Source organism: Gambusia affinis, linkage group LG05, assembly GCF_019740435.1.
Source record: "Gambusia affinis linkage group LG05, SWU_Gaff_1.0, whole genome shotgun sequence".
NCBI classification, from domain to species: domain Eukaryota; kingdom Metazoa; phylum Chordata; class Actinopteri; order Cyprinodontiformes; family Poeciliidae; genus Gambusia; species Gambusia affinis.
Genome location: NC_057872.1, coordinates 30,621,889 through 30,648,360, shown reverse-complemented (window position 1 = coordinate 30,648,360; position 26,472 = coordinate 30,621,889). Strand labels below are relative to the sequence as shown.

Genomic DNA, 26,472 nt, shown 5'->3' with positions numbered 1-26,472 from the left:
TTGGCTGATCCCCCACACAGCAGAGATTAGCTAAACATTTCATGTTAGCCTCTGTGCTAAAGCTAAGACAGATTAATGAATATTAAAGTATATTTTATGGTGGCTGTGAAGGGTCAACAAAATACACACAACAAATTTATCATCACTTTTATTTTTGCACAAATGTTGTTTTCTAATAAAATCCCAGTTGAACAAAAGTTCTGGTTCCGGAGAAATTCCATTGTGCCATTTATTGTTGCCCTTTAATGTGTTTAAAAAAACAACAAAAGGAGCCCAATCTGGTAAAGCACTAAAACATTTAATAAAACATTTAATAAAACATTTAATAAAACATTTAATAAAACATTTAATAAAACATAAACATTAATGCTTTGTGACTTGGACAGAATTGGACTGAGCAGAAGAAGTTCTCTGCAGTCGCTAGAAGACTAAAGTTTTCCTGTCATCTGGTTTTCCAGAAAGAAGAGAGAGTGTCTGCACTTCGCAACCAGCTGGCCGAGCGTCAGGCAATACGCAACCGCCGCCAACCCACCTCAGGCCAGAATCAGAACCACAACGCCCCGCCGTCCCAGACCGACCCCAAGTCGCTGCTTCCCCCTCCAGGATACCCCAACCCCACCGCGGACAATCACGCCCTGCCGCCGTCCTTCTCCAACTCGTCCAGCCTCTACCCGGCGGACAGCAAGATGAACCGCAACCACTGTCACAACAGCCAGATCCCGCTGCTCTACAAGTAGGCGGTGAGGCGGGGGGAGACCGGGGGGGGACCGTAACCGTGGGGGGGGGGGGGGCCGGGGGCGGTGAAGGGGTGGAGGGGGTGGGTGGACACAAACAGGACACGACTGTGACGGTCACTCTGCCGGGCAGGAGTCCACAGATCAACAGCTGTCCTCACCGTTCTGCATCCAAACCCAGAAACGAAGCACACATGGCGCCGCAGCGAGAGTCTCTGACCTGCAGAGGTCAGAGGTCGCCTGAACGCTCACGCTCTCCGTGGAGATGGAGATGTTCTTGTGTTTTTCTGCTGTTTCGTGTGTCTGGTGGGTTCGTCCCTCATGCAGTAGATGGTTCTTCTCGTTCTGTAATATTCGATCTGTTATTGTTTGATTTTTGTTCACTTTTCAGGAGAAAACTGAACGTTACTGAAGCAGTGTACAGATTTTATTCAACGTTCCCGGGAACGCCACGTTTATCCAAAAGTTGTCATGTGATTTATTTAATAGCCATACCCTGAAGGTCAGAGGTCAGCATGTCTGTTGTCCAGGCTGCATTTCAAATATGAACCTTGATGGAGAGCAGAGAGACCAGCTGGGGTTTTTCTGAAGCTTCATTAGTTTTTCATGATTCTTTTCTTGGGGATTTTTAATTTCTTGTAATTTGAGGTTAAACACACGCAGGCTCTTTATTGGTCACTTTTACTGAAACCACACATCCTGCTGAGTTTCTGACCCGGTTCTGGTGTTTTAAAGTTGGACAAATGAGAAACTTCCTGCTTCATTAAAGCCTCATGAGGGATGTGCAGCATGTTGCTTCCTGATCTCAGAATCAGTGGATAGGATCCAATCATCATCTATAAATGATGTCAGTTCTGGTTTATGCAGCAGGACACAGACATCCTGCTCATCCATCTGTGTCTCTCTGAAGTCCAACATGCTGCAGGCAGAAACCTCGTTCCCCTGTGGAGGACATTTAGGACGGCTGCTGACCTTCCCAGGGGTGGAAGGTCCAGTAGGTTCAGACGAACCACCAAAAACCCGTCTGAGATTCTCCTCAGCCAATTAGAGAAAACCTGAACATCTGGGCCGATCGGAGGGTCTTGATGGACGCATCCTACTGACTGGTCAGCACGGTGGTGGAGGAATGATGCTGTGTACCAAACACAAAAGTCTCTTTGTTCTGATCCGTAAATCGGAGGAGCTGAAACAGAACCGCTGCTGGTTCTGGACGGGGCGGAACCGCTGCATCGTTCCTGAACGCCGTTTCGTTCCTGAACGCCTCGTCGTTCCTGAATGCGGCGTTGTTCCTGAACACCTCGTTGTTCCTGAACGCCTCGTTGTTCCTGAACGCCTCGTTGTTCCTGAACGCCTCGTCGTTCCTGAAGGCCTCGTCGTTCCTGAATGCCTCGTCGTTCCTGAACGCCCAGTCGTTCCTGAACGTGGCGTTGTTCCTGAACGCCTCGTTGTTCCTGAACGCCTCGTCGTTCCTGAACGCCTCGTCGTTCCTGAACGCCTCGTCGTTCCTGAATGCGGCGTTGTTCCTGAACACCTCGTTGTTCCTGAACGCCTCGTTGTTCCTGAACGCCTCGTTGTTCCTGAACGCCTCGTCGTTCCTGAAGGCCTCGTCGTTCCTGAAGGCCTCGTCGTTCCTGAACGCCCAGTCGTTCCTGAACGTGGCGTTGTTCCTGAACGCCTCGCCGTTCCTGAATGCAGCGTCGTTCCTGAACGCCTCGTCGTTCCTGAACGCCTCGTCGTTCCTGAAGTGGTTCCACCCACAAGGATTTTTATGCAGCTGAAGTTTCTCATTTATCTGATTGTCTGACGTCAGTAAACATCCCCAGAACTTATCATCAGAGGTTCACACAGCCTTCAATATGTAAAATACTTTCACTGACCTTTGACCCCAGTCCTGTTGTAAATTGGTTATTCAGCGCTGGGTCAACACTTGAGCAGCAGAGAATCGTTCAGTGAATTCTTCTGAGTAACGTTTGACTGCAGTTGATCTCAGCTGGATGTCAGAAAGATTCAGTTTCAGATTCAACAGCAGGAAAATCTCCTCCAAAGACTCTAAACATGTTTCTTCACCTAATTTAAAAGTCTAAATAAAACGTTTGAGCTGCTTGACATTTGCGTGGCTTCAGCTTAGTTTGCTCTCTTACTGCAGAATATAGAAGATAATAATCCTAAAGTTCAATCTCTCACGCCTGAACATTTTCACATTTTAGCTTCATCGTGTTTTACTGGGACTTTATCTGAGAGATCAAAACAAAGTAGTAAAGATTTTCACAGACAATTGTATATTTTTCTAACTGATTTAGACCTGAAAGTGTGGCATGGCAGTGTAAAGAGCACCGGTGAGTGAATAGCTCGGGGTTTAATCCTGGACTGTCCTGATTTGACTCCATCTGTCCACACAGCATGATGCTGCCACCACCAGGCGACATGAGGAATGCTAGTTTCTCCCACATGTAAAGCGTTGATTAAAGGAGCTTCTTCTTTGCTCTGTTTCCATTACCTGGGAAATTGCCGACTAATGGTTGGCATGGCAACTTCTCACAATTCTCCACTACTTTCTGCTGGCCATGAAGTCCTAAACAGCCGCCTGAGGTCTGTGGGAACATGATGTGAACGTCAGTGGGGTGTGAGAACTTCTTGCAAAGCTTTGTGAATAAACGCATGATTTCTGTTGCATTTCATCTCTGTGAGCTTTTTCTAGTTTTTATGAAGATGTTTAAAAACCATAAATGATTTCAGTTTTTCTTTCTTTTTTTCCTCAAACGTGTCAAAGTTACAGATGAAGGAAGAGAATCTGTTTTTATTCTGAAGAAACGACCAATAAGCTCCATCTGCAGGTAAAACAAGTTTACCAGATGTTCTCCAGCTGCTGGCTGTGAAGCTGCACTTTAACCCAAACGATGACGGATGTTCAGCTTTACAGTTTCAGCTCAGTGGGTCGGATTGTGTAACATGAATGCAGCAAAACCACAAGAAATGTTCTGTTGTCCTGCACAGATATGCTAATAAACATGGATTTGGGGATATTTGTACACACTATATCTAAAGATCTTAAATGTTAATATATTTCAGAGTATGTGTATGTTAATATGTGGGTAACATGAATAAATAGTTTTTTCACTTGAGAAGCTGTCTCCTGTGGCTCCACTAGGGGTCACCACATGTCTGTTTTCTGACTTCCTGAGACCTTTTCTGAGGTTTATCGTTTGAGGTCGACTGTGTTTGTGTGGAGACATTTTTCTGGATGACCTGTGGGAGTGGAAACAAAAGGAAGAGCTCATTAAGCAGAAAGTTGTGGTTTGTTTTCAGCAGCCGGAGCCTCATTACCGGGACGAAGGGCGCAGACGCAGACAAATCGCTCCCACTGCTGCCACTGTTTGTGTTCAAGTGTGTTTTTAGATGATGATGGTGTGATGCAAACCAGCTGTGGTGTAATCCCATGATCCCACAACACGCACACACGCACACACACACACACACACACACACACACACAGAAAACAGCTTCCCGTGTCGTCTGAGTTTCCAGCTGACTGAAGGCAGAGTGTGTGGTCATGGTGGCTGAGGAGAGGAGGAAGGCTGCAGGGTGTGTGACTGTGTGTGTGTGTGTGGGTTGTGAGGGGGCGTCACCGGGGAAAACCCGATCTGGGCTGAGACTTCTGCGGGCCTCCACCTGACACAGCAGTCAGTGGGTCACTGAAAACGAGCAGGAAATTCCCCTCCGCTGCTGTGAGCTAACAAAGAAAGTATCTGCTGGCTGGAGAGGAATTTCAAACAACTTTTGCCAACTCTCTCTCTCTGTGTGTGTGAGTGCGTGTGTGTGTGTGTAGGTGTGTGTGTGTGTGTGTGTGTGTGTGTGTTTAAGAGAGTTATGTGTTTGTGTGCAAACTGGAACTTCCAACGCGGCTTCAAGCCTCAGAAATCTACTTCAGTTTTTGTTGATTTTTATGCATTTTATTCATATTAAATATAATATTAAACCAAAAATCCTACAAATTTAAATACCAATAAATATAAATAAATACATACAAGTAAATAGTGGAGACATTTCTGCTACAGCAGAAGTCTAGTCTTACAATCTGAGATCAACATAAATAAAGTCAAAAAGTGCCTAAAACAGATAAAGTTTCAAACTGTTACAGTTCATAAAGTCTAGTTCCATCTCCATGGAGATGTTAGCATTTCTACATCACCTTCAGGCGGAATAAAAGTGTAAAAATGTGCATTTGTCTTTTTAAATCCTGTCCAGGATCAGTCTCTTAGTATCACAGCAGCGGCTCAAAGCGCGAACACGCCAAAGAAGGTCTTCCCGTCGTCCGTGTCCAGCTGCTTCAGCTGGTTGGTCTCCGTCTCCAGCGTGTCCCCTCGGTCCAGCTGGAACACGGCGCCCAGGTAGATGGTGCTGTAGCAGCCGTGGCCGGACCGCTCGCCGTCCTCCTGGACGTTCTCGCAGGCCGACCTGACGGCGCTCAGCAGGGACACCTTGGTTCCGATGGCCTGAGACATCCTGCGGACGCGGTGGCTGAGGGACGGCGGGCGCCCCCCGGCCTCCTGGTCGCTGGACCGGGACACCCGGAAGGACACCTGGCTGTAGACGAAGTACAGGCCGCTCTCCGGGATGATGATCTGGTTGTCATGGAGACGGAAACCGCCCTGAGAGAAGGCCTGGCCCACGCGGTCACGCCACTCCACGGCCGTCGCGTTGCCTGTTTCATCGTAATGACCTGAAACGATCCACTAGTTAAAACTCTGACTTGGAGCCGCAGGTGGGTCAACACCGTAAAACCATCAATACTACCAAATGTTTCTGTCTGGTTTCAGTGCAAAATATAAGAGCTTGTTTTAGGGGAGTCACCTCTTAATCTGGAAAAAACGTTATAACATGGGAGAAATGTCTTATTATGAGTGAAATAATCTCCCAGAGGAACTAGAAATCTTCTATAAATATCAAATAATTATTGATTTAAACAAACTCCTGTAACTTCCTGAAAGATATTTGCACTGGAAACTAGAGCAAAGCTACTTGGTAAGATTTTGAAAAATGTTAGTTTTTCCTGAGTTTGTAGTTATTTATATCAATTATTTTCATTTTGATCCTGAAAATACCAAAATTCCCACATAACTCCATGTTTTGGTCCAAATTGATGTCATTTTTAAACATTAAATGATGTTTTATTATCGGTACTTCAGCAGACTTTTGTTTTTCATGAGTATTTTTTCTCATTTTTACGTTAACTTTGGTAAAACATGTTGAAGCTGTTAAACTCTTACTCACCTTCTAGATGAATGGCTGCTTTTGCTTTTTTGCTCATTTCTTTCAGCGTGGAGTGAGCACCTGAGGACGAACAGACAAACATGAGCTCAGATGATCCTCGACCCAATCTTTCTGTCTTCATGTGAACGAACGTCAGGATGCTCACCTGTTGCCTCATCAGAGCCCATTCTGATTGGTGCTGCTGTGTGTCCTGCCTGCGTCTGGAGGAGAGGAAACATTGATTAAAAACACGTTCCAGAGATGAAACCAGATTTCAGATTAAACCCAGACATACAGCAGAATCTCCTTACTGTTGACTGTGATCTTTCGAGCTGGTACCAAACGTACAGCCGGGCGCCTCCAAGGCAGAGCGCCAGTAAGACCAGCACCGCCAGCACCTTCCACAGCCACCCTGTGGACGACTTCTTCTGCACCAGGACCTCCATCCTGTCCTGAGGCCCGGCCTCCACGTCTCCCGCTGTGATTTTGTATCCCGTCATCCTCTGGTGTCCGACTGAAACACTTGGCAGTCTGCTGGAGCCGGCAGCCCTCTCTGCTTACGCCTGTCTTTGAGTTAGAATGAACTTCTGCCAGCACGCCTCTTAGTATTTATGCAGTGGCGGCTGCTCTTGCAGAAGGGAAACTCCAGTTATGTCACAGAGTGAGCGGAGAGAGGCCGCAGCTGCAGCAGAGCGCCGCAAAGGAAAGAGAAGTCACAGAATTTCTCGGTGTGTGTGTGGAGTGTTACTCTGCGGCGGGAGCTGCGGTTTCAGGACGGGAAAGTGGATGGAGTTTTTAAGACGGACAGATTGATCCACAAACATGCAGACAGGAGACAGTCAGAGCTGAGTTTGGAGCCGCAGCCTTCAGATGCTTTAACAACAAGTAATCCAGGCCTCAGGCCGCTGTAATCTGTAATCTTTAATCTGTAATCTGTAATCTTTAATCTGTAATCTGTAATCTGTAATCTGTAATCTCGACCTGCGCAGCCGGAATCAACCCTGGACTCAGTTTTCACTCCAGCAGTTTATCTGATCTGTGATCAGTTTAATGCAGGGCTGAAAGTTCACAGATGTTACCACGAATACAACAAACAGATGGTGAATGATCAGCTAAACCACACAGTGGGCAGGAATGCAAAACATAATCACTGCATTAATATTAATATTAATATTAATATTTACTCAACATCCAAAAACATGTTTTAAAAATACACAAAGGAAAGTGAATGAGAAAAGCTTAAAGTGATTTCTTTTTCTGTGAGTTCATGTTTGTGTCTTTGGGTGAAAAGTCCTCTGGAAGTTTTGTTCAGTCTGAAAAGCAAAACTTGGCAGCTCCACACTTTCTGTTTCACATCATGGAGGTGATCCAACCTGACCCGGCCGGCCCGCCGGTTCTTCCTCCTCTGATGCTCCCTTTTCACTTTCACCAAACTGTCTGATTTCATCCTGAAGCTCTGCTCAGCTTTGGCTTCAAAATCAATTCTGATCCATTTTAAAGTTCAGTCTGAACTTTAAAAGTCTTCAGATTCAACCCAGAGGATATCTGTGTCCTCTGTTTCGGTCCGGAGACGTTCCCATCGCTCAGTGAGGAAGACATGATGGATTCTCTTAAGGGAAACCAAAGATGCCCGGCGACATCATGCATTTCAATAAAATCAAGAATTTTTTGTTAAACTAAAACATGCCTCTGCAACCTCTGCATGAATCCAAAGTTCTTCAGCTCTTTCGGTTTTACGAGGTTTGTTTTGATGCTGACAGTGAGGAGTGAAGCTGCCTGCAGCAAAAAGAGAGAAAGTAACATTTGTGTTTCCTGATCTGGAGAAGCAGCAGCATCTTTCTGTAAAACTCAGAAAAACCACAGAAGAAATGCAGAGAACAGATCCCGAATGTGGGCAGAACCTCCAGAACCACACAGGCCCAAATGAACAATGATTTATGATTGTGGGTGATTACAAACCTTGTTACTCACACCGTCTGGTTTGATCTGAAACGCTGAAATCTGATACATTTCTGACCCGTTAATCTGTCTGTCCTGTTTTTGGACTGTGAGGAAGTCGGAGTACCCAGAGAGATCAGCGACATGCAGAGGGAGAAACGCAGAGAAACCTTCAGCCTGCAGGACAGAACCTGTTCCACCAGAACGCCTTGAAGGAATAACGCCATCATTCAGAGGTGGAGCGGCTGTAACTGACCGTCAGCTGATCATTAATCATCAGCTGATCATTAATCATCAGCTGATCATTAATCATTAGCTGATCAAAGCTCACAGTTTCTACTTTTTTTTCCTCAGGCTGGTTCTGGACTCTGCAGGTTCAGAAGAAACGACGTGTTTATGAAAATGTTCCTGTTGAAGCCACAACCTCAATGAGATTGGTTTCCTTCAGGAGTTCACAGGACTCTTTCTGATGGTTCTGTTCAGGTTCTGTTCAGGTTCTGTTCAGGTTCTGTTCAGGTTCTGTTCAGGTTCTGTTCAGAACCGGAATATTATGAAAACGTGGATCAGAAAAGTTATTTAAATACATTAAATATTCCCTTCTATCTTGTAAATGAATTTTGAAACTTATAAAACGTTTTCTCCCATCTAGGATTACTTTTAGCTTTTTTATTGTTTTTATTATTTTATTATTTTATTATTAATCAATCATGATCAACAGAACTCAACAGTTTTTTTGTTTTGTTTTGTTTTTTTAACAAAAAAATACAACATAGGCTGTTAATGTCAAAGTGAACATGTATTTATACAAAATATATATTAATTACAAATGTTTCAGATAAAATAAGCGACTGGTTCATTATTACTCCAACCAATCAGAGAAGAGCTTCCTGAAACGTATCAGTCAGGGGAAGCTGCACAAAGAACCACACAAAGGAGCTTCTCCTAATTACTGAAAGGTGTGAATATTAATAACTTATTTTGTCAGACCTTTTTATTTAATTCTCATTATTTTCTAGAAATTATTTTGTTTATATCAAGGACATTTTTTTTTCTTTTTCCAAAAGCCAAATTTTGTTGATCTCTATTGATTTGTAAATGTTTAGTTGTGTGCTTTAGTTTAACTCACCTAAAAATATATTTACAGTATTAAGTATTATTTATACTTATTTTTAAATAATGCATTTGTAAACTGTAGGCACATCCTGGTTGCCGACGGCGACAGCTCATTGGGCCGTTGGCGGTCCTGTTGGTTCCTGCCACGTTGGAGCTGCTAAGGCAGATCTTCAACCTCCGTGTCAGTTGTGATGCTGTTGCCATGACGATAGTGATTACGAGCCATGAGTTGTGAGGTTTAATCACTCAGAGCATCAGGTCTCATCGTGTTTCTTCCAGTGAATCACCAGATTGACATCTTCATGTGTCCAAATTTGTTCCTGTTAATGAGATGTTTTATTTTGGACTCCGCCCCCACGCATCAACTTCCTTCCTGTTCCTGTTGCTGAGTTCTGTCCTCCATCTTGTTCTCCTCCGGCCTCCAGATGTTCCAGGCGGTTCTGTCGGATCGTCTTCCACGCTGCTGCCATCAGAAACTTCCTGTGTGAGGAGGAAGGCCAGTCAGGTTCTGATGGTTCTGGTGGTTCTGATGGTTCTGGTGGTTCTGGTGGTTCTGATGGTTCTGGTGGTTCTGATGGTTCTGGTGGTTCTGATGGTTCTGATGGTTCTGATGGTTCTGGTGGTTCTGATGGTTCTGATGGTCCTGATGGTTCTGATGGTTCTGGTGGTTCTGGTGGTTCTGATGGTCCTGATGGTTCTGGTGGTTCTGATGGTTCTGGTGGTTCTGATGGTTCTGATGGTTCTGGTGGTTCTGGTGGTTCTGGTGGTTCTCCATCAGAACCATCAGAACCAAAATAAACCAAAATAATTTTATTTTGTTATTTGTTTGTTTATTGGTTCTTTTCTATCTTTTTGTTTTATTATGATCATAAATTAATTTTTTTTAAAAATGTAAATCAATAATTTTTCAGTCCCTTTTTAAATTTGCTGTGATTTAACTTGGGCATTACTGTTATTATTTTTCTGTTTTATTATTTCCTTCATTATTTGTCTGATTTCCTCTCCTAATATTATTGATTTTTCTGATAATTATTAACATTATTATAATTATTATTATTAGTATTGTTGTTGTTATTAATTGGTTTAGTTTTATAAATCTTCATTAATCTGTTTTTATTTTCTCATATTTTAAAATTTTCTTTGAGTAATACTTTAGGGTTTTTATTGTGAAATATCATGAATAACTACAGTAATAATAAATAAATACATAGTAAAATACAGTAATAAAAATAGTAACATGAACAATTGTTACTATCATGATTATCAGGTAAAGGGATTTTTCCCTCAATGTATTTTATTATCTCTGTTCTTTAATCAGTTCTTTCATCAATCTTTTTATAGATGAATTATTTTCTGTATTCTGGTGAATGTGTTGTTTTTTCTGAGGGAGACAGAAGTAGCTGCTGAATGTGGCCCATTGGATTGTGGGTAAACTTTGTGTGGGCCGCTGGATGTTCAGCACTATGACTTTATATCCACACTGCAGTTTAAACCCAGTTGGGAAACTCTTCCTCTCTGTCTCACCTCGACTTATTCATTCCAGTGTCGCAAACACAATCCGACCGCAACAAGTTGCCGGATGACATCATCCTCACCTTCATCAAGCAGCACCCACAGGATATACAAACAAACAAACACACAGGCTGCATCTTCACGTTTCCTGCGACTCACTCCCCCACCTTTCGATTATTCAGAAGGAGATAACCGAGCGAAGATCTAGGTTTTGATATCCGGTGTGTTCAAACAGCACAGGAAGCTCCTAAATAACACGTTCGCTCCCTAAAGGTCAGTAAAAATCCAACCCAACTTTCATTCTCTCTGAGCAGGTGCAGGGGACACGTTCTTGGAAATACATGCAAATAATCCCAACACTTTGTGACATTAAGGTGCTTTTAAAAGCTGAGGTGACTCATGCATCTTCATGATTCATCTAAGAGGAGAACAATTACTGAACTGTAGATCAAACCTCTCCTGTGTCAGGTTAAAGTTAACCTTTATTTCTGTTTGCCAAGAAGAATGAGAATAATTTTTTTATTGATTTATTTTATACTGTGCCTTTAAACAACGTGAGAGAGCCAACATGAATCAAAGGCCAATCAGGGAGGAAGAATTCATGAGATATTTGAACGTCGACTCATGAACGTGAAGAGGAACTGATCAGCCACGATAACATCGAGACGTTTTCAGGGGAGAAGGGGAAGTTTGCAGGTCTGAGAAAATCATCCCTACTATGAAGTAAGAAGGTGGGGGGCAGAGGTGGGAGGACTGGTGCTCTCCAAAGAACACATCGCATCATGAGGAGAGAATAACATGTGGAAACATTGAGGCAACAACTTCACACATCAACCAGGAAGTTAAAGCTTGGAGCTTTAAATGGATCCTTTAGAAACCCGTAAATCTGTTACAAAACTTTTAAAACTGTCATCATGTCACCACAGCGTAATATGAGACAGATAATCTGGGAAAAGGTTCATCTCCTGTCTGAGCTACTGACTGAAGAAATGCACCAATCACAGCCAGGAGGCGGGTGTTAGCGCTGTCAATCAACGGTGCTCAACGTTCCAGGAAAACTGTGCATCCACCGTCACTGGTGGCTGCGCTAACTAGCAATAGCATTCATGACAGTTACTATGATGTAACCGGTTCTGTCAGGAGGATCGGACCAGAATTTCAGAGAAGTAAATGGTTTTACTCAAATCATACAGTTTAAAAGGCAAAGCTACCAAATACAGAGAAAAGTTATTAACTTTATACTGCCTAACAGTATGGAAAGCAAAGCTGCCTTCTGCTGCAGTGACGGCTGCACTGTCTGACTTTGTCACAAAGAAATCTGTGACTTTAGCCGAAGAGCTTTCGCCTCTGGCTGCTTTCGCTGCTTTGCTGAATTCACTGCACTTGCAGGTCGTTGGCACCTTTATTTGCCACAGACACATTAGTTCCTGCCTTACACGTCAAACACTCCGCCTCATAGGGATCACGACCTTGACGAAAGCACGGGAATCTTTTCTTTAATTCCTCCGTAAACACTTTCGTTTAGGCATTTTTGCCGTAGAATCGGCGGACACACATGTTCTATCGCCTGTCACACTTAAGGTTTAACTAGTCTAGCGGCCGGTGAACAAGTCAACTCAGCTATCTTTACTTTTCCCACACACACATAATGCAACGTGATTGGATTTGGGGAGCAGGGCGGGACTAATTTACCATACAAAGAAACCTGGAATGGAGTAGTGGAACGGAGTGGCAATGTGATCACAATGCACTGTAAGCTATGTAATGTGTTTTGAGGCAGTTGACCAAAATCCCGGACAATTTTTAAATTCCCCCCGGATATATTTTTAGGTCTGAAAAGTAGGACATGTCCGGGAAAAAGAGGACGTCTGGTCACCCTAAATAAATAAACATATAGACTCAGCAACAAAGATATTTATAGTTTTTAATCTCCAAATGAAAAACTCTTCAGGTCCTTCATCCATCAGATTGGTGTAAAGTGTTTCTCTGTCCGTTCAGTTTTACAGTTTCAGGAACTGCTGATCAATTGTAGAACTTCCTTAGAAATGTGGATGCTAGCATTAGCAATAGCATTAGCATTAGCGTTTGCAACATGTTTAGCTTTTCAGCATAAACATTTTTTGAAGTGTTAAAATTCATATTTAATGAGCTGTTGCTATTTTACTCCATTGTAATTCCACCCGTCATTTAGAAGGTTTTTTTTTTTTTGTAAACAGAGGAAAAGAATAAAAACATTAAATGAATCAGGATTTCTTAGAATATATGGAATAAAAGATTTACAAACATTTTCCAGTGGCAGAAATAATGAAACCATAAAATGCATTTTATTTTAGTTTTCTAAGTATTTTAGTGTTTGGGACAAGCTGCTTGTAAGGTACAAGAGAAAGAGTAAAACTATCTTCAGCTTTATGGTAGGGTGACCAAACGTCCGTATTTCACGTCCTGTCCCGGGAGTCAGGATATTTTTAGAAAGTGAGGAAATGTCCTGTTTTTTGCAGGACTCGGTTTCTCTCCACCCTCCTCGTTTGGACTTTGATCAGAAAGATGTCAGTAGATTTTAAACTGTTTCCTGCATTAACTGTCATTAACCAAAACTTTTCCACCGATATTTAAGTTAATTCAACTGAAAGTTTACAAAACAGTCCAGTAAGTTAGTACTTTAGTACTTTAGTACTTTAGTACTTTAGTACTTTAGTACTTTAGAGTTTATTGGGAAAAATTAATTTGAAGGAAGCTAAGCTTCAAAGTTAGCAAAAACGCAAAAGTGCTAAAAGAAAAATGATCTCTGCTGACAGTGCATTAGCAGAAGTGCCCCCCCATTCAGAAAACAGTAAATAAATGTAAATAAATGGTATATGTATCATTCTAATTATTTAAATTATTAATATTTGATGTTTTTTAGATCATCTTTGAGTGAAAGATGATCACTCAGAACCTGCTGTTATGTGATTGTTTTAGTCTCTGGAGAGACGGGATTTATTTTTCTAGGATGTTCTCAAACAAAAGCTGTCACATAACCTTGGAGGGTGAGACTTCCAGATCTCTTTTGTTTTGAGAATGTAGAAATGAAATCATTTGTATCTGTAAATCCTGGCAGGAAAGTTTTCCCAGTCAGAGGTCGTCAGCAGAACGTGACTCAGGTCCGATGGGATTCCTCCCTGACACAAATCCCTCTTTTCATCGGCCTCGGGGGAAACAGAGCTGGACACAAACTCTCCTGTATCCACCTGCCCTTTCCCCTCCTCCACTCCTCCAAACCCCCGCTGACGTATTTCTGTCCTCTAACTCTGCCTGTTGTTATCTGTACGGCCAAAAAAAGCTCTCTTTTGTTCTTTACAGATTTTTATCACGGATTGCATCATTTTTATCCCAGAGAAGTGCAGTAATCACACAGCTGAGCCCAAGCAGCCACACATTACATCAGACCTGGAAGGGATGGAAAGGGGAAGCGTGACGGGGGGAGGGAAGTGGAAGCGTAGGAAGGAACCAGTTGTAGGCGAAGTGGAGGCCCTGTTTGTGTAAAGAGCGTCAGTTTCAGATTCCCTCGGTGACACACTCACAGGTGTCGACTCTTTAAGAAACAAATCCACATCAGAAAGGTTCGGTTTTCCCTGTCATCACTCGCTGCGCCGGTGGCAGCGTGTGTGTGGGTTCTGACGGAGCCGAAATCAGGTCACAGCCGGGTTCAACCAACGAAGCTGCGTGGCTTCAGCTGCCGCTCGGCGACCTACAAACCTCTGGCAGGAAGTCTGGGCTTAATTACAATGAAGTAGCCTGGATTCAGCTTCACTTCATCAACTGCACTGATTTCCTTTGATTCATTTATCTTTATTCTGTTCAAGTTTGTAAAAGTATAATTGTCAACTTCAACTGAATCTGATTTGGCACCTAAACTCTCCTCAGTTTCACTTTTTGTCCTGTTTTCAAGCTGGACACAGGCTGAACTCAAAGCAGCGGCGGCTACCTGGACGCCACCTGGGCAGGAAGTCAGACAAACACTTCCTGTCCCCCCAGAAATCCCTGCTGAGATCTGATCAGCCTGAATATTTCAGATTTTTAATTACAGACGTTTAAACATTTAAACATTGAAATGACAGAATCTTCTAAGACTCTTAGTTGTCAGCAGCTGATACACGTTAGCATGGATTAGCTATGGATTGATTATCTGCTTTGCTATTATTGATCAAAACAGGAACCAAAGAAATATTGATCTGAGTTTGTTTTATTTTTAAGAAAGGGAAGTTTATTTCCACAAAATGATTAAAAATGATAATTACTTGAGCATTAAGTAGTAAATCCATATATTGAGGATATTATAGTCCAGCAGATCATTGAATAATTGATTCTGTGAGCAAAATTCTTCACATGTGGATAGAAGAGCCTAACAGATGTTACCAGGGGTTTGTTTTATGGAAAAAAAAAAATAAAATAAAAATATTGGCCTCTGAAGAATTCAGGCCGTCAAGGAAAATAAATTTGTGCGCTAAATTTGCCAATATATCAATGAATTCTTAAAGTGCCAAATCATGTTCAATTGAAACCATAGAAATCATTTTCACAGAAAGCTTTTGCTTTTTCAAGATGGCTGCCATGGCTGCCATGAAAAATGAAGATCAAAATGGAATAATTTTCCAGATTGAGGTCGGATGTTTCAGAGGATGTTTCCTATCAGAAGGTCAAATAAAAAGATTCATAAATAACTTCATGGTGTCTGAACTTCCATCATCCAGAGTCGTTAACATCCAGACAGCAGAGCAGATTTTTCACTCTGACACCATTAGTTATTGGCAGCTCTGCTAATCCACCTCATTTGCTTTTGCTGCTCCTCCTGGTTGGAACGAAGGCTGCAGTTCCTCCAACATGCTGCCACATGCGGCCAATTCTAGTATCAGAGAAAGGATTTAATCTGGAGATAAATCTGCCAGGCGTATGAATAATTTTAGCCTGAACTGCTGCTGTCACAAATCCTTTCAGAACATTTATAAAACAACGAGATGTTTTAGTTTTCATAAACAGAGTAAATGTCAGGAGACCTGACCTCCTTTGGTGCAGCAGGCCCAGCCTGATGCAACCGCAGAGACTTTCATTACAGGCCATCAGCACACCTGTTAGCCAGCCAGGGGACCGCAGAGCCCCGACTCTCTACTGTATGTCAGGCGTTTCCACTCCGTCTTCAGTTTCATGTTGGTTAGATTCTGTCACTCTGAGAGGTGACTAATCCTCACAACAGTGACATTACAGCGTTTTCTCTCTGACCTTTTCATGATTCATGTTTGCAGAAACAGTCAGCAACAAGCTTTAACCCCTCTGCTAAAGACAATCAGTAAACGGTGGAGTCTCACTGATTGGACGCGAGGAAGTCCAAACGTTTGCTTGAACTAAGAAAAACTGATACATGCAAACAGGGCAGTAGTAAATAAAGGAAGTAGAACCTAAAAACATGAGCTGAGGTCAGCTGAGTGACGTTCTCACGACAACGACGGAGGAAGTGATGACATCCATTTTCCACATCCTTATAGCATTGCATTTAAAAGACAAAAGTTTTATCATGCAGGCAACAGTGATCCCCTTTGTGTGGAGGGGAGTGTGAGGAACGCAGCAGGAACCGTCTTTCTACTAAAACAGGAGCTGTAAACTCTGTTTGTGACGTTAACAACATCAGTGGAGTTTAGTTTAACTTTCTTTAGTTTGCACAATTAAAAATACAGATGAAGAAAGGAAAACCCAAAGGGCCTCCACCAAGAATATAACAATGCAACCCCTTATCAGTGTATTGAAACTGTATGAAATACAATCAAATGGAAGAAATGAAACGTAATTAAATACAGTTTTAAAGAAGGTTTAGGCTCAGTCAGCTGTTAGTAGTCCTGCACCTGTCAGGGCCTGATGAACTTAAAACTGCATGTTAGATTTAAAACTGCATGTTAGATTTAAAGCGTTGTTACATCCTGCTGACTTTCATAGTGACACTTGGAGACGCTGGTCCAGGTGATTCAGAAATATTAAAACAAAATCAGGTGGAGTGAGAATTAAAAATGAATTAATAAAGAAGTTGGATGGACTCTGATTGGATGTCAACAACCTCAAACTTCCCTCCTGTGTTCAAATATAATCAATCTGATTAATCGGGTCGGATTTTCCAGCCAGCTTCTCGTTTCCAGCCTTCAGGTGAAGCCACAGTTGACAGTGAGGGTCAAACACGGTGGTGGCAGCATCATAATCTGACATCATCTTTGTTGTTGGATTTTGGTTAAATTTTGTCCGTAGGGATTAAAAGCAACAGCTCAGATTTTAATGTTTTTAGATTCACAGTAAATCCCAACATAAATCTAAATCAATCCTGAAGAAACTTCTGGTTCATAAATGGCCTGTCAAAGTTCAGCTTCACTAAATGAGGTAGAACATGTCATGTTCTACCGCACTGTTCTCCATCTGTGGCTGGAGAACATTCAGGTTTGCCGTGCCGACAGAGTCCAACCAAACGGACCGGAGGCTGTCAGGCCCTGAAGAGAGGATGAGTAAAGTGTCAGCGGAGCGACGAGACGTTCGGTTCCCTCAGAGATCTGGGTTTTGTTGCAGCAGTGACCAGAACGCAGCGTGGAAACCGCCGCAGGTTACTTCCTGTTTCGCAGCCTGGAGAGTGACGGCGCCACAGATACAGCAGTGGATCATTAATGTCGCCTGAACAAAAGCAGCTCTGACGTTTCCTCCCCCTCCTGCTGCTGGTCGGTTGGAGGGGTCGAGTCTGAGCTGAAAACCAGAAGCTGGTATTTAGGAACAAAGACCAGGTTCACTCAACAATCTACTTCCCTTTTAGGTACTGATTACAGCAGAAAACTGAAACTTTTCCAATATCAGAACCAATTTATGTGGCAGTCACATGAAGTTAGAGTTTTACATTAGTGGAGTTATGAATGAATAACTCGGTGCCACTCGTCCTTCTCTTCTTTACAACTTCAGAAATCTTGTTTTTTGGTCATCTGGACGTTTACAGACCTCCATGTTTTCCTACATTGCCAACATTCTCCTTTCTTTCCTTTTTTTGGACTTTACAGACTTCCTGTCTACTTTTAAAGCCCAGTTCATTTCAGTGTGAGTTGGTTCTGGCACTTTACAAAAAATCATTTCAATTCAATCATTTCAATTGATCCAAGTTATCAAACAGTACAGTATGATCAATTGATTATTCAAAATACTTTAAAAAGTTTCTACCTAAAGCAACCCAGCGGATCACATCCAGTCTTTGACTAGGCCAAAAACCTTCCTCACAGTTCCAGTGACCATTGACTACTTTCTCCTACTACTCTCCATTTTACCTGGATGTCTCTGCTGTTTACTTTGCGTACTTGTTGGTTTTCTTTCTTCTGAGTTTAATTTGTGTGTAAGTTGAAACTCTAAGGCTCTGACAGCAGACACTGGCTGGTCGTTCTTCTTTAATCTCAGATTTAATTTAATCTTTATAAGATGATTAACGTTTTACTACCCTGGGTTTGTATGATCAGCTGATCTGGGTTGAATTAAACAGAAAGTAATTAGATCTTAACGTCTCCATCTGATTGAATAATTGAAATGGATGTTAAGAACTGTTAGTCTTGTAAATCGTCATGAATAACTTTTGTTGTGTTGCTTTGTGTTCGGTCTCTGCAGGCCGTCCTGGTAGGAAGTTAATCGTCACGCCTGCCTCTGTCGTGTCTCAGGTGTTTCTGGGTTTGTCTCCTTCCTGCTCTGCCCTCGCTGTGTTTTCCAGTCTGAGCTCAGTTTCTTTGCCAGTGTTGCACCAACAGGTGGTGCACCTGTTGTGGTGAACCAACAGGTTTTGTAACCTGAGTCACTCCTTGTTCAAAGCCCTGCCGCATCAGAAGAAAGGCTATTTTCTGACGCAGTCTAATTGTTACCATAAGGTAATTGTAAGTAGAAGTTAAATAAATCCTGATCATTTGAAATCTCACCCTGTGTGATCAGATAAAGCCTCGTGGATCTGTGTTGCATAACATTCACTTCATGTTCCAACAAGCTGTGCAGATGGATGATAAAAATGTTATTAGACTTGATGGGAAATTTTATTGCAGGTAGGTGGAGACCACAGGACTGATATTTGAGCGTTCTGAGGTACAATATGAACCACAAAGAAGAAGAACTGAACAGAATCTTAGAACAAACCGATGTGATGATGTGTCACGACTTTCTGCAGCTGAACAAAAACAAAACTGAAGTTATTATCTTTGGGCCTAAACAGGAACAGTCACTACAGCTGGAAACCAGAGATCAGGCTGCCCTCTGACCTGAACATTCAGAGCCACATAAAGACAGTTCTCAAAGTCGGCCTTCCATCACCTGAACAACGTTTCCAGGGTTAGAGGACTGATGTCTCAGCATCAGAGACTCATCCAGGCCTTTATCTTTGGTCACATTGATTCCTGCAGCAGTTCTTCACCCGGCGGCTCGACATCTTAATGTAGATCAGAGTCCTGCAGTGTTAAAGACATCAAAACCTGTGCAGTTTAGCTCCTCAGCTCCTGTCACTGTCCTCCGCAGGGCTACTTTCTGCACATCAACACGCTGGCAACCAGCCAAACAGAAGGTTGCTGGGATCCTGACAGGTCAGGTTTTTGTTTCCTTGTCCTCTGAAAGTGCAGTTTCCTGCAGAGAGGCAAGTAGAGATGATGTGATGAACAAAATGATTTCATGTTTGCGGCCAGGTGATGCACCTGCTGCACAGCAGCTGGAAATGATCTGCTTTTCAGATGACAGCTCATGTTAAAGGTGGTAAAACATGTTTTGTTTTTTTTTTACTTCAGGGACCAGCAGTGGAACCAGGACGTCCAAACGGAGCCTGCATGGAAACTAAAAGCATTAATAGATGGAGAAAAGGAGAACTTTGTCTGTTTGAGTCTCGGCTGTCAGAGATCTGCTGCTGCTCTTCTGGCCAAAACAGTTTCTGTGTTTTCCTGCATTTCTTCTCGTTTTTAAATCCTCTTTCATCCAGCAGGAACCAGTGACCACAATCTGAGAGTTTCTCCTGTCAGTAAGTTTCCCTGCTCAGGTTTCTGTCCAGAAATGGTTGTAGCAGGTATTCGTGTCTGCTGGACTCCAGGAACCTGATTTCACTTCACTCACCTCCTCTTCTGTTTTCTGCAGGAACTGTGGACCTTCACAGTTCACATTCTTCTTTTTTCTATCTCTCTCCTGCTTCAAATGTAAATTAAGAGTCTAAAAATACAAGCTCATTAAATAAATTGATCACAGATTGATCACTTTCCAGTTGCTTCCTGAACCGGGACGTCCCAGGATGCAGAACAGCAGCAGGCTGGACATCAGAAATGGTTTCTGCTCGGAAAGAAGTTTCAGTTATTTATCAGCTTTATTAGGCAGCTCAATTAACCAAAGACACATTTAGTGCTTTATGTATCCATTTTGTTTTCTGGTGATTAAAATGAAGAGAAATATTTCGTCTGCTTGTTTTTCCTGCAGTGTTTGAAACCACAACCATGAATAAAGGATTTCTGTTTATCTGACCAGAACTGCAGCTGGATGGTTTCAGCTGGACTCCCTTTAGATCCGGTTTCCTTCCCCACTCAGACTCTGCTTGGAGCAGCAAACTTTTCCTTTCAGTCCTTCAGATCTGGAAGAGGCATTAAAACGTTTAAACCTCCAGTTTTACCTCCTCAGCCGACTTTATCTTTGAAAATCAATAATTTAGCTGTGAGGAGAAGACAAACCTGTAGAAGGTTTTTTTAATGAACCACATTTACTTACAGATCATTTAAAGAACTTAGAAACACAAAAATATTTATTGAACTTATATAATAAAAACTGTTTAGATTATATTAGATATTCTTCTATTTCTGTCAAACCTTCACATTGACATTCTGCACTAATGTAAAGTAAATCATTTATTCAGCCTTTATGGTCACTTTTATCACCTGAACAAAAAACTCCAGACAACAACAGTTCATGATTCGTCCATCAATATTTGTTCAGCACATTTCAAAATGCTTTACTTCATAAAACCACAAAATCGACTCCAGTCAACAACTGAGAAACCAGAAACGAACGTCACAGAAATCATCGATTTTGGTTCACGATGGTTCATATCAGACTGGCTTTGAGCCTTCATTTGAAGGAAGTCAGTGTTTCAGCTGTTTTGCAGTTTTCTGGAAGTTTGTTCCAGATTTGTGGTTCATAGAAGCTGAAAGCTGCTTCTCCATGTTTGGTTCTTAGTTTGTTGGTTCACATAGGAGAGCCGTAAAGCAGGAGGGATTGCTGCAAACGTGACAACGCCCTGCTGTTCGTTTGACAGGAAACGTTTTACAGATTGGAATAATTTTCCACAACTGATGATGAAACAGTAGGAATCTATTCTGTCTGATGTTTTCTGATGATTAAAATGAACCATTTTAATCATTTTAATGAGGTTTGGAGGAAGTGAGACACTTCCTCACATTTCAGAGAAAAACTTTGGTCCAAAAGACAATTATTCACATTTTTATTCACATTTTTTTATTCACATTTTTTATTCATTTTTTATTTACATTTTTTACTGTAGTGATTTCCAATTCCTAATAGCTGCACAGAATTTTCAGTTACAGTCTTCACATATTATTATTATTATTATTATTATTATTATTATTATTAGGCCCGAGCAGCAAAGCGCTGCGAAGGCCTATTGTTTTTGTACTGTTTATTAGGCCCGAGCAGCAAAGCGCTGCGAAGGCCTATTGTATCTGTATTGTTTATTATTCTTTTTCTTCCACCCTCTTTGGAGGCCTTTTTGGAGGCTTTATCATATTCAAAAACTCACCAAACTTGGCGGACGCGTAAAGCCTATTTAAAAATTTCGTATTTTAAGGTCGTTGCAAAAATCGCCAAAAAAATGGCTCAACAGCGCCACCTAGAAATTTTCAAAAGACCCTTTTCTATTCACTTACTTTGTCGTAGAGACTTGAAATTTGGTACACTTGTAGAGCTCCCCAAGACGCTCAGAATTTACAATTATTGTCATAGTGCAAGTATCACAGGAAGTCGGCCATTTTGGATCGAAGGTCACATTTTGACCCGATTTTTGCCGTTTACACCCTTCGTATTTGATCGAACTCCTCCTAGGGATTTCGATTGATCGGCTTCAAACTCGGTCAGTCTGATCATAAGGCATGGCCGATTAAAAGTTATCAAAACGGTGACTTTTTGAGTATGCTGAAGGGGGGCTAGCAGGGGTCAAAGTTCACCAACTCGCCACGAAACTCTAAACAGTTATAACTCCTACACTAAAACTCTCAGAGGAACCAAACTTTCAGTGATTGAGCATCATGGGTTGACCTAAAATACCCTGGGGTCAAATGATGACATCACTAAGGCCACGCCCCCTGAGAACAGGAAGTGTCATGTTTTACTGGGAACGGTCCCTATATTACACCTTTGAACTAATCAACATGAAACTGTGTTAACAGACAGGAAACATGTGGCTCTATAAGGGATTCCAGCCCCGACCGGCTTTGATGGAGCAGGTGGGCGTGGCGGCGTGGCGAAGTGACCTCTAACGCCGCTGTCATCGTTTGGCTCTGAATTCCACAGTTTTGGGCCAAACTTCTCCAAACTCACTAGGATGGATCTTTATCCACCCCAAGACAGGAATCCATAATAAAATTTGGTGGGCGTGGCCTAATTTCTCTATAGCGCCCCTAGAAAATTTTAAATGACCGAAGCCATGCTTTAACCTATAATTACAAAACTTCTTACACATCTGTATATTGTCCTGATGTACAAAAAGTCTCTTGGATCCATGGTCTCAACCCAACAGGAAGTCGGCCATTTTGGAATAAAGTTCCAAAATTGACCCCATTTTGATGTTTACAGCCTTTGTATTTGATCGAACTCCTCCTACAGTTTTTCTGATACAGACTTCAAAATCGCTCAGCACACACTTGAGGCATGAAAGGTGAAAAGTTATCAAAGGAATTGTCGTACTTCAAAGTATGTGGGCGTGGCTATGTGTCAAACTTTGACTATTCGCCATGAAACATAAAACTCTTATAACTCCTACAGTAAAACTCTCAGAGGAACCAAACTTTCAGTGATTGATCATCATGGGTTGACCTAAAAGACCCTGTGGTCAAATGATGACATCACTCAGGCCACGCCCCCTGAGAACAGGAAGTGTCATGTTTTACTGGGAACGGTCGCTATCTTACACCTTTGACCTAATCAACTTGAAAGTTTTTCCAGACACAGAAGACTTTCTGGTGTATTTTGGATTCCAGCCCGACCGGCTTTGATGGAGCAGGTGGGCGTGGCGGCATGTCAAGTGACCTCTATCGCCGGGTCTGATAAAATACAATATCAGACCCGAGCATATGGATTTAATCCAGTGCAAACTCACTTAAAATGATAAGGTGATGACATCTGTCAATGCTGGTTGAACAGTGTTGGCGTGGCCAAATGGCGAATATCAGACCCTCGCCATATTCATACGATTGTCTTTAAATCACACATGGATGAGCCGATTGGAACCAAACTTGAAATGTAAGACCTGTGGTAACCTTTAAAGAGCTCAAAAGTTTTGAAATGTAATTTGACTCCACTGTGCCCCCTAGGTTAATCCATCAGCTATATCTCCGCCGTAAATGGACCGATCTGCGCCAGATATTTTGTGAGTTGTCGGGGAGCGCTGCCGAACGCTTTCATGTGTGTCGTCTGGCGGGCGATCGGGCGGGGAAGGTTCGTGACAGCTCCTGCTGCGGCGAGCGGGCGCCGGTGCGAGAGCTTTCGCGGCGGCTGGAACTCCGCGGTGGCCAGTGAGCCGGAGCGGCGCTTGCTGCGAGGGCCGCACGACGCTGCTCCGCAGCTTTAATTATTCTTCTTATTATTCTGCCCCCCCAAAGAGGGGCCTTTTTGGGGGATTTATCATATTCAAAAACTCACCAAACTTGGCGGAAGCATAGAGACTGGTGAAAAATTTTGAATTTTAAGGTCGTTGCAAAAATCGCAAAAAAAATGGCTCAAGAGCGCCACCTAGCAATTTTCAAAAGACCCTTTTCTATTCACTTACTTTGTCGTAGAGACTTGAAATTTGGTACAGTTGTAGAGCTCCCCAAGACGCTCAGAATTTACAATTATTGTCATAGTGCAAGTATCACAGGAAGTCGGCCATTTTGGATCGAAGGTCACATTTTGACCCCATTTTGGCCGTTTACAGCATTGGTATTTGATCGAACTCCTCCTAGGGATTTTGATTGATTGGCTTCAAACTTGGTGAGTCTGATCAGAAGGCATGGCCGATTAAAAGTTATCAAAACGGTGAGTTTTTGAGTATGCTGAAGGGGGGTTAGGAGGGGTCAAAGTTCACCTACTCGCCACGAAATTCAAAACAGTTATAACTCCTACACTAAAACTCTCAGAGGAACCAAACTTTCAGTGATTGAGCATCATGGGTTGACCTAAAATACCCTGGGGTCAAATGATGACATCACTAAGGCCACGCCCCCTGAGAACAGGAAGTGTCATATTTTACTGGGAACGGTCCCTATATTACACCTTTGACCTAATCAACATGAAACTGTGTTAACAGACAGGAAACATGTTGCTGTATTGAAGATTCCAGCCCCGACCGGCTTTGATGGAGCAGGTGGGCGTGGCGGCGTGGCGAAGTGACCTCTAACGCCGCTGTCATACGTTTGGCTCTGAATTCTACAGTTTTGGGCCAAACTTCTCCAAACTCACTAGGATGGATCTTTATCCACCCCAAGACAGGAATCCATAATAAAATTTGGTGGGCGTGGCCTAATTTCTCTATAGCGCCCCCTAGAAAATTTTAAATGACCGGCCCGAAGCCATGCTTTAACCTATAATTACAACACTTCTTACCCATCTGTATATTGTCCTGATGTACAAAAAAGTCTCTTGGATCCATGGTCTCAACCCAACAGGAAGTCGGCCATTTTGGAATAAAGTTCCAAAATTGACCCCATTTTTGATGTTTACAGCCTTTGTATTTGATCGAACTCCTCCTACAGTTTTTCTGATACAGACTTCAAAATCGCTCAGCACACACTTGAGGCATGAAAGGTGAAAAGTTATCAAAGGAATTGTCGTACTTCAAAGTATGTGGGCGTGGCTATGTGTCAAACTTTGACTATTCGCCATGAAACATAAAACTCTTATAACTCCTACAGTAAAACTCTCAGAGGAACCAAACTTTCAGTGATTGATCATCATGGGTTGACCCAAAAGACCCTGTGGTCAAATGATGACATCACTCAGGCCACGCCCCCTGAGAACAGGAAGTGTCATGTTTTACTGGGAACGGTCGCTATCTTACACCTTTGACCTAATCAACTTGAAAGTTTTTCCAGACACAGAAGACTTTCTGGTGTATTTTGGATTCCAGCCCGACCGGCTTTGATGGAGCAGGTGGGCGTGGCGGCATGTCAAGTGACCTCTAACGCCCGCCGGGTCTGATAAAATACAATATCAGACCCGAGCATATGGATTTAATCCAGTGCAAACTCACTTAAAATGATAAGGTGATGACATCTGTCAATGCTGGTTGAACAGTGTTGGCGTGGCCAAATGGCGAATATCAGACCCTCGCCATATTCATACGATTGTCTTTAAATCACACATGGATGAGCCGATTGGAACCAAACTTGAAATGTAAGACCTGTGGTAACCTTTAAAGAGCTCAAAAGTTTTGAAATGTAATTTGACTCCACTGCGCCCCCTAGGTTAATCCATCAGCTATATCTCCGCCATAAATGGACCGATCTGCGCCAGATTTTTTGTGAGTTGTCGGGGAGCGCTGCCGAACGCTTTCATGTGTGTCTGGCGGGCGATCGGCGGGAAGGTTCGTGACAGCTCCTGCTGGCGGGCGCCGGTGCGAGAGCTTTCGCGGCGGCTGGAACTCCGCGGTGGCCAGTGAGCCGGAGCGGCGCTTGCTGCGAGGGCCGCACGACGCTGCTCCGCAGCTTTAATTATTATTATTATTATTATTATTATTATTATTATTATTATTATTATTATTATTATTATTATTATTATTATTAACATATATAGTTTTTAATGCTTTAGGAACTTTTTCTGTGTGAACCTGATGATGCCTGAAATCTTTAGAAAACAATAAAGAATGTTTCTATTCTATTCTATTCTATTCTATTCTATTCTATTCTATTCTATTCTATTCTATTCTATTTTATTCTATTCTATTCTATTCTATTCTATTCTATTCTATTCTATTCTATTCTATTCTATTCTATTCTAAGGTAGATCTATGTTCCCCTCCATGTTCCTCTTCTTCCCGTTTCATTCAGTCTCTCTGGTTTCTCCTCTGCAGTTATCTGGTCGTCTCCAGAAAAGCTGGTTGAAAATCTTTTGGTTTGTGTTTTTCTTCTCAGTTTCTCCAAAATTAATTGAAAATGTGGAGAAATATTTTTTCATTATGGAGCAATCTGAACACATGCTTTTTATTTTGTGCTGGATTGTTTTCTGTTTATGTCACAGAATAGTTTTCATTATTTTTTGACCGCAGCAGTAAAGTTACTGTTTGGTTATTCGAACTGTTTGTGTTTTCCCTCCTTTCCTGCCTGGTCATTAATGTAAAGAAGAATCTGCCCTTCATAACTGACCTATAGTTAAATAAAGGCCAGATAAATCAGTAAACATGCAGTTTGTTAAATACATTTTTCTCTTTGTTCATTCTGTGTTTTTCCCAGAGTGCCTTGAGATACTTCCACTGTGAACTGATGCTCTATAAATAAGCTGAATTGAAAATTGAGTTGAACTTTTGCTTTTCTGAAAGGACAGCTTTGTGTTGAGTCCACAGTGTCGGGTGATATTTGAACAGGGAGCGTTTCTGCTTTTAGTGTCATTTAAATGTCATGAGAGGTTTGACAGGAGCAGCAGGGGATCAACGAGGCTGGAGACGGAAGAGGAA

The 26,472-nt window shown here is 42.3% G+C and overlaps 2 protein-coding genes across 2 annotated transcripts in view; one reads left to right on the top strand and one right to left on the bottom strand.

The window, feature by feature from the left end:
* gabbr1a (gamma-aminobutyric acid (GABA) B receptor, 1a) overlaps nucleotides 1-3,405 on the top strand; it is an 81,539-nt gene extending 78,134 nt beyond the window's left edge. Inside the window, exon 24 of the mRNA XM_044118390.1 lies at nucleotides 459-3,405. Within this exon, the coding sequence (XP_043974325.1) occupies nucleotides 459-737 (279 nt within the window). The 3' untranslated portion in view covers nucleotides 738-3,405. The remainder of the gene's footprint in view (nucleotides 1-458) is intronic.
* Nucleotides 3,406-4,608: 1,203 nt separating this feature from the next.
* tnfb (tumor necrosis factor b (TNF superfamily, member 2)) lies at nucleotides 4,609-8,070 on the bottom strand. The gene is made up of 4 exons (XM_044118393.1): nucleotides 6,296-8,070; nucleotides 6,151-6,205; nucleotides 6,006-6,065; nucleotides 4,609-5,454 (listed from the first exon to the last, which is right to left on the bottom strand). Exons 1-4 carry the CDS (start codon nucleotides 6,482-6,484, stop codon nucleotides 5,009-5,011), a joined length of 750 nt encoding a protein of 249 aa, XP_043974328.1. The 5' UTR covers nucleotides 6,485-8,070; the 3' UTR covers nucleotides 4,609-5,008.
* Nucleotides 8,071-26,472: the final 18,402 nt, after the last annotated feature.

What these genes read in the sequence shown, in the direction of transcription:
- tnfb (XM_044118393.1), bottom strand. Translation starts at nt 6,484, where the DNA reads ATGACGGGATACAAAATCACAGCGGGAGACGTGGAGGCCGGGCCTCAG. An exon ending in TCGAAAGATCACAGTCAACA is followed by an intron (nt 6,206 to 6,295) that starts GTAAGGAGATTC and finishes CCTCTCCTCCAG; the next exon opens with ACGCAGGCAGGACACACAGC. An exon ending in AGCAGCCATTCATCTAGAAG is followed by an intron (nt 5,455 to 6,005) that starts GTGAGTAAGAGT and finishes GGATCGTTTCAG; the next exon opens with GTCATTACGATGAAACAGGC.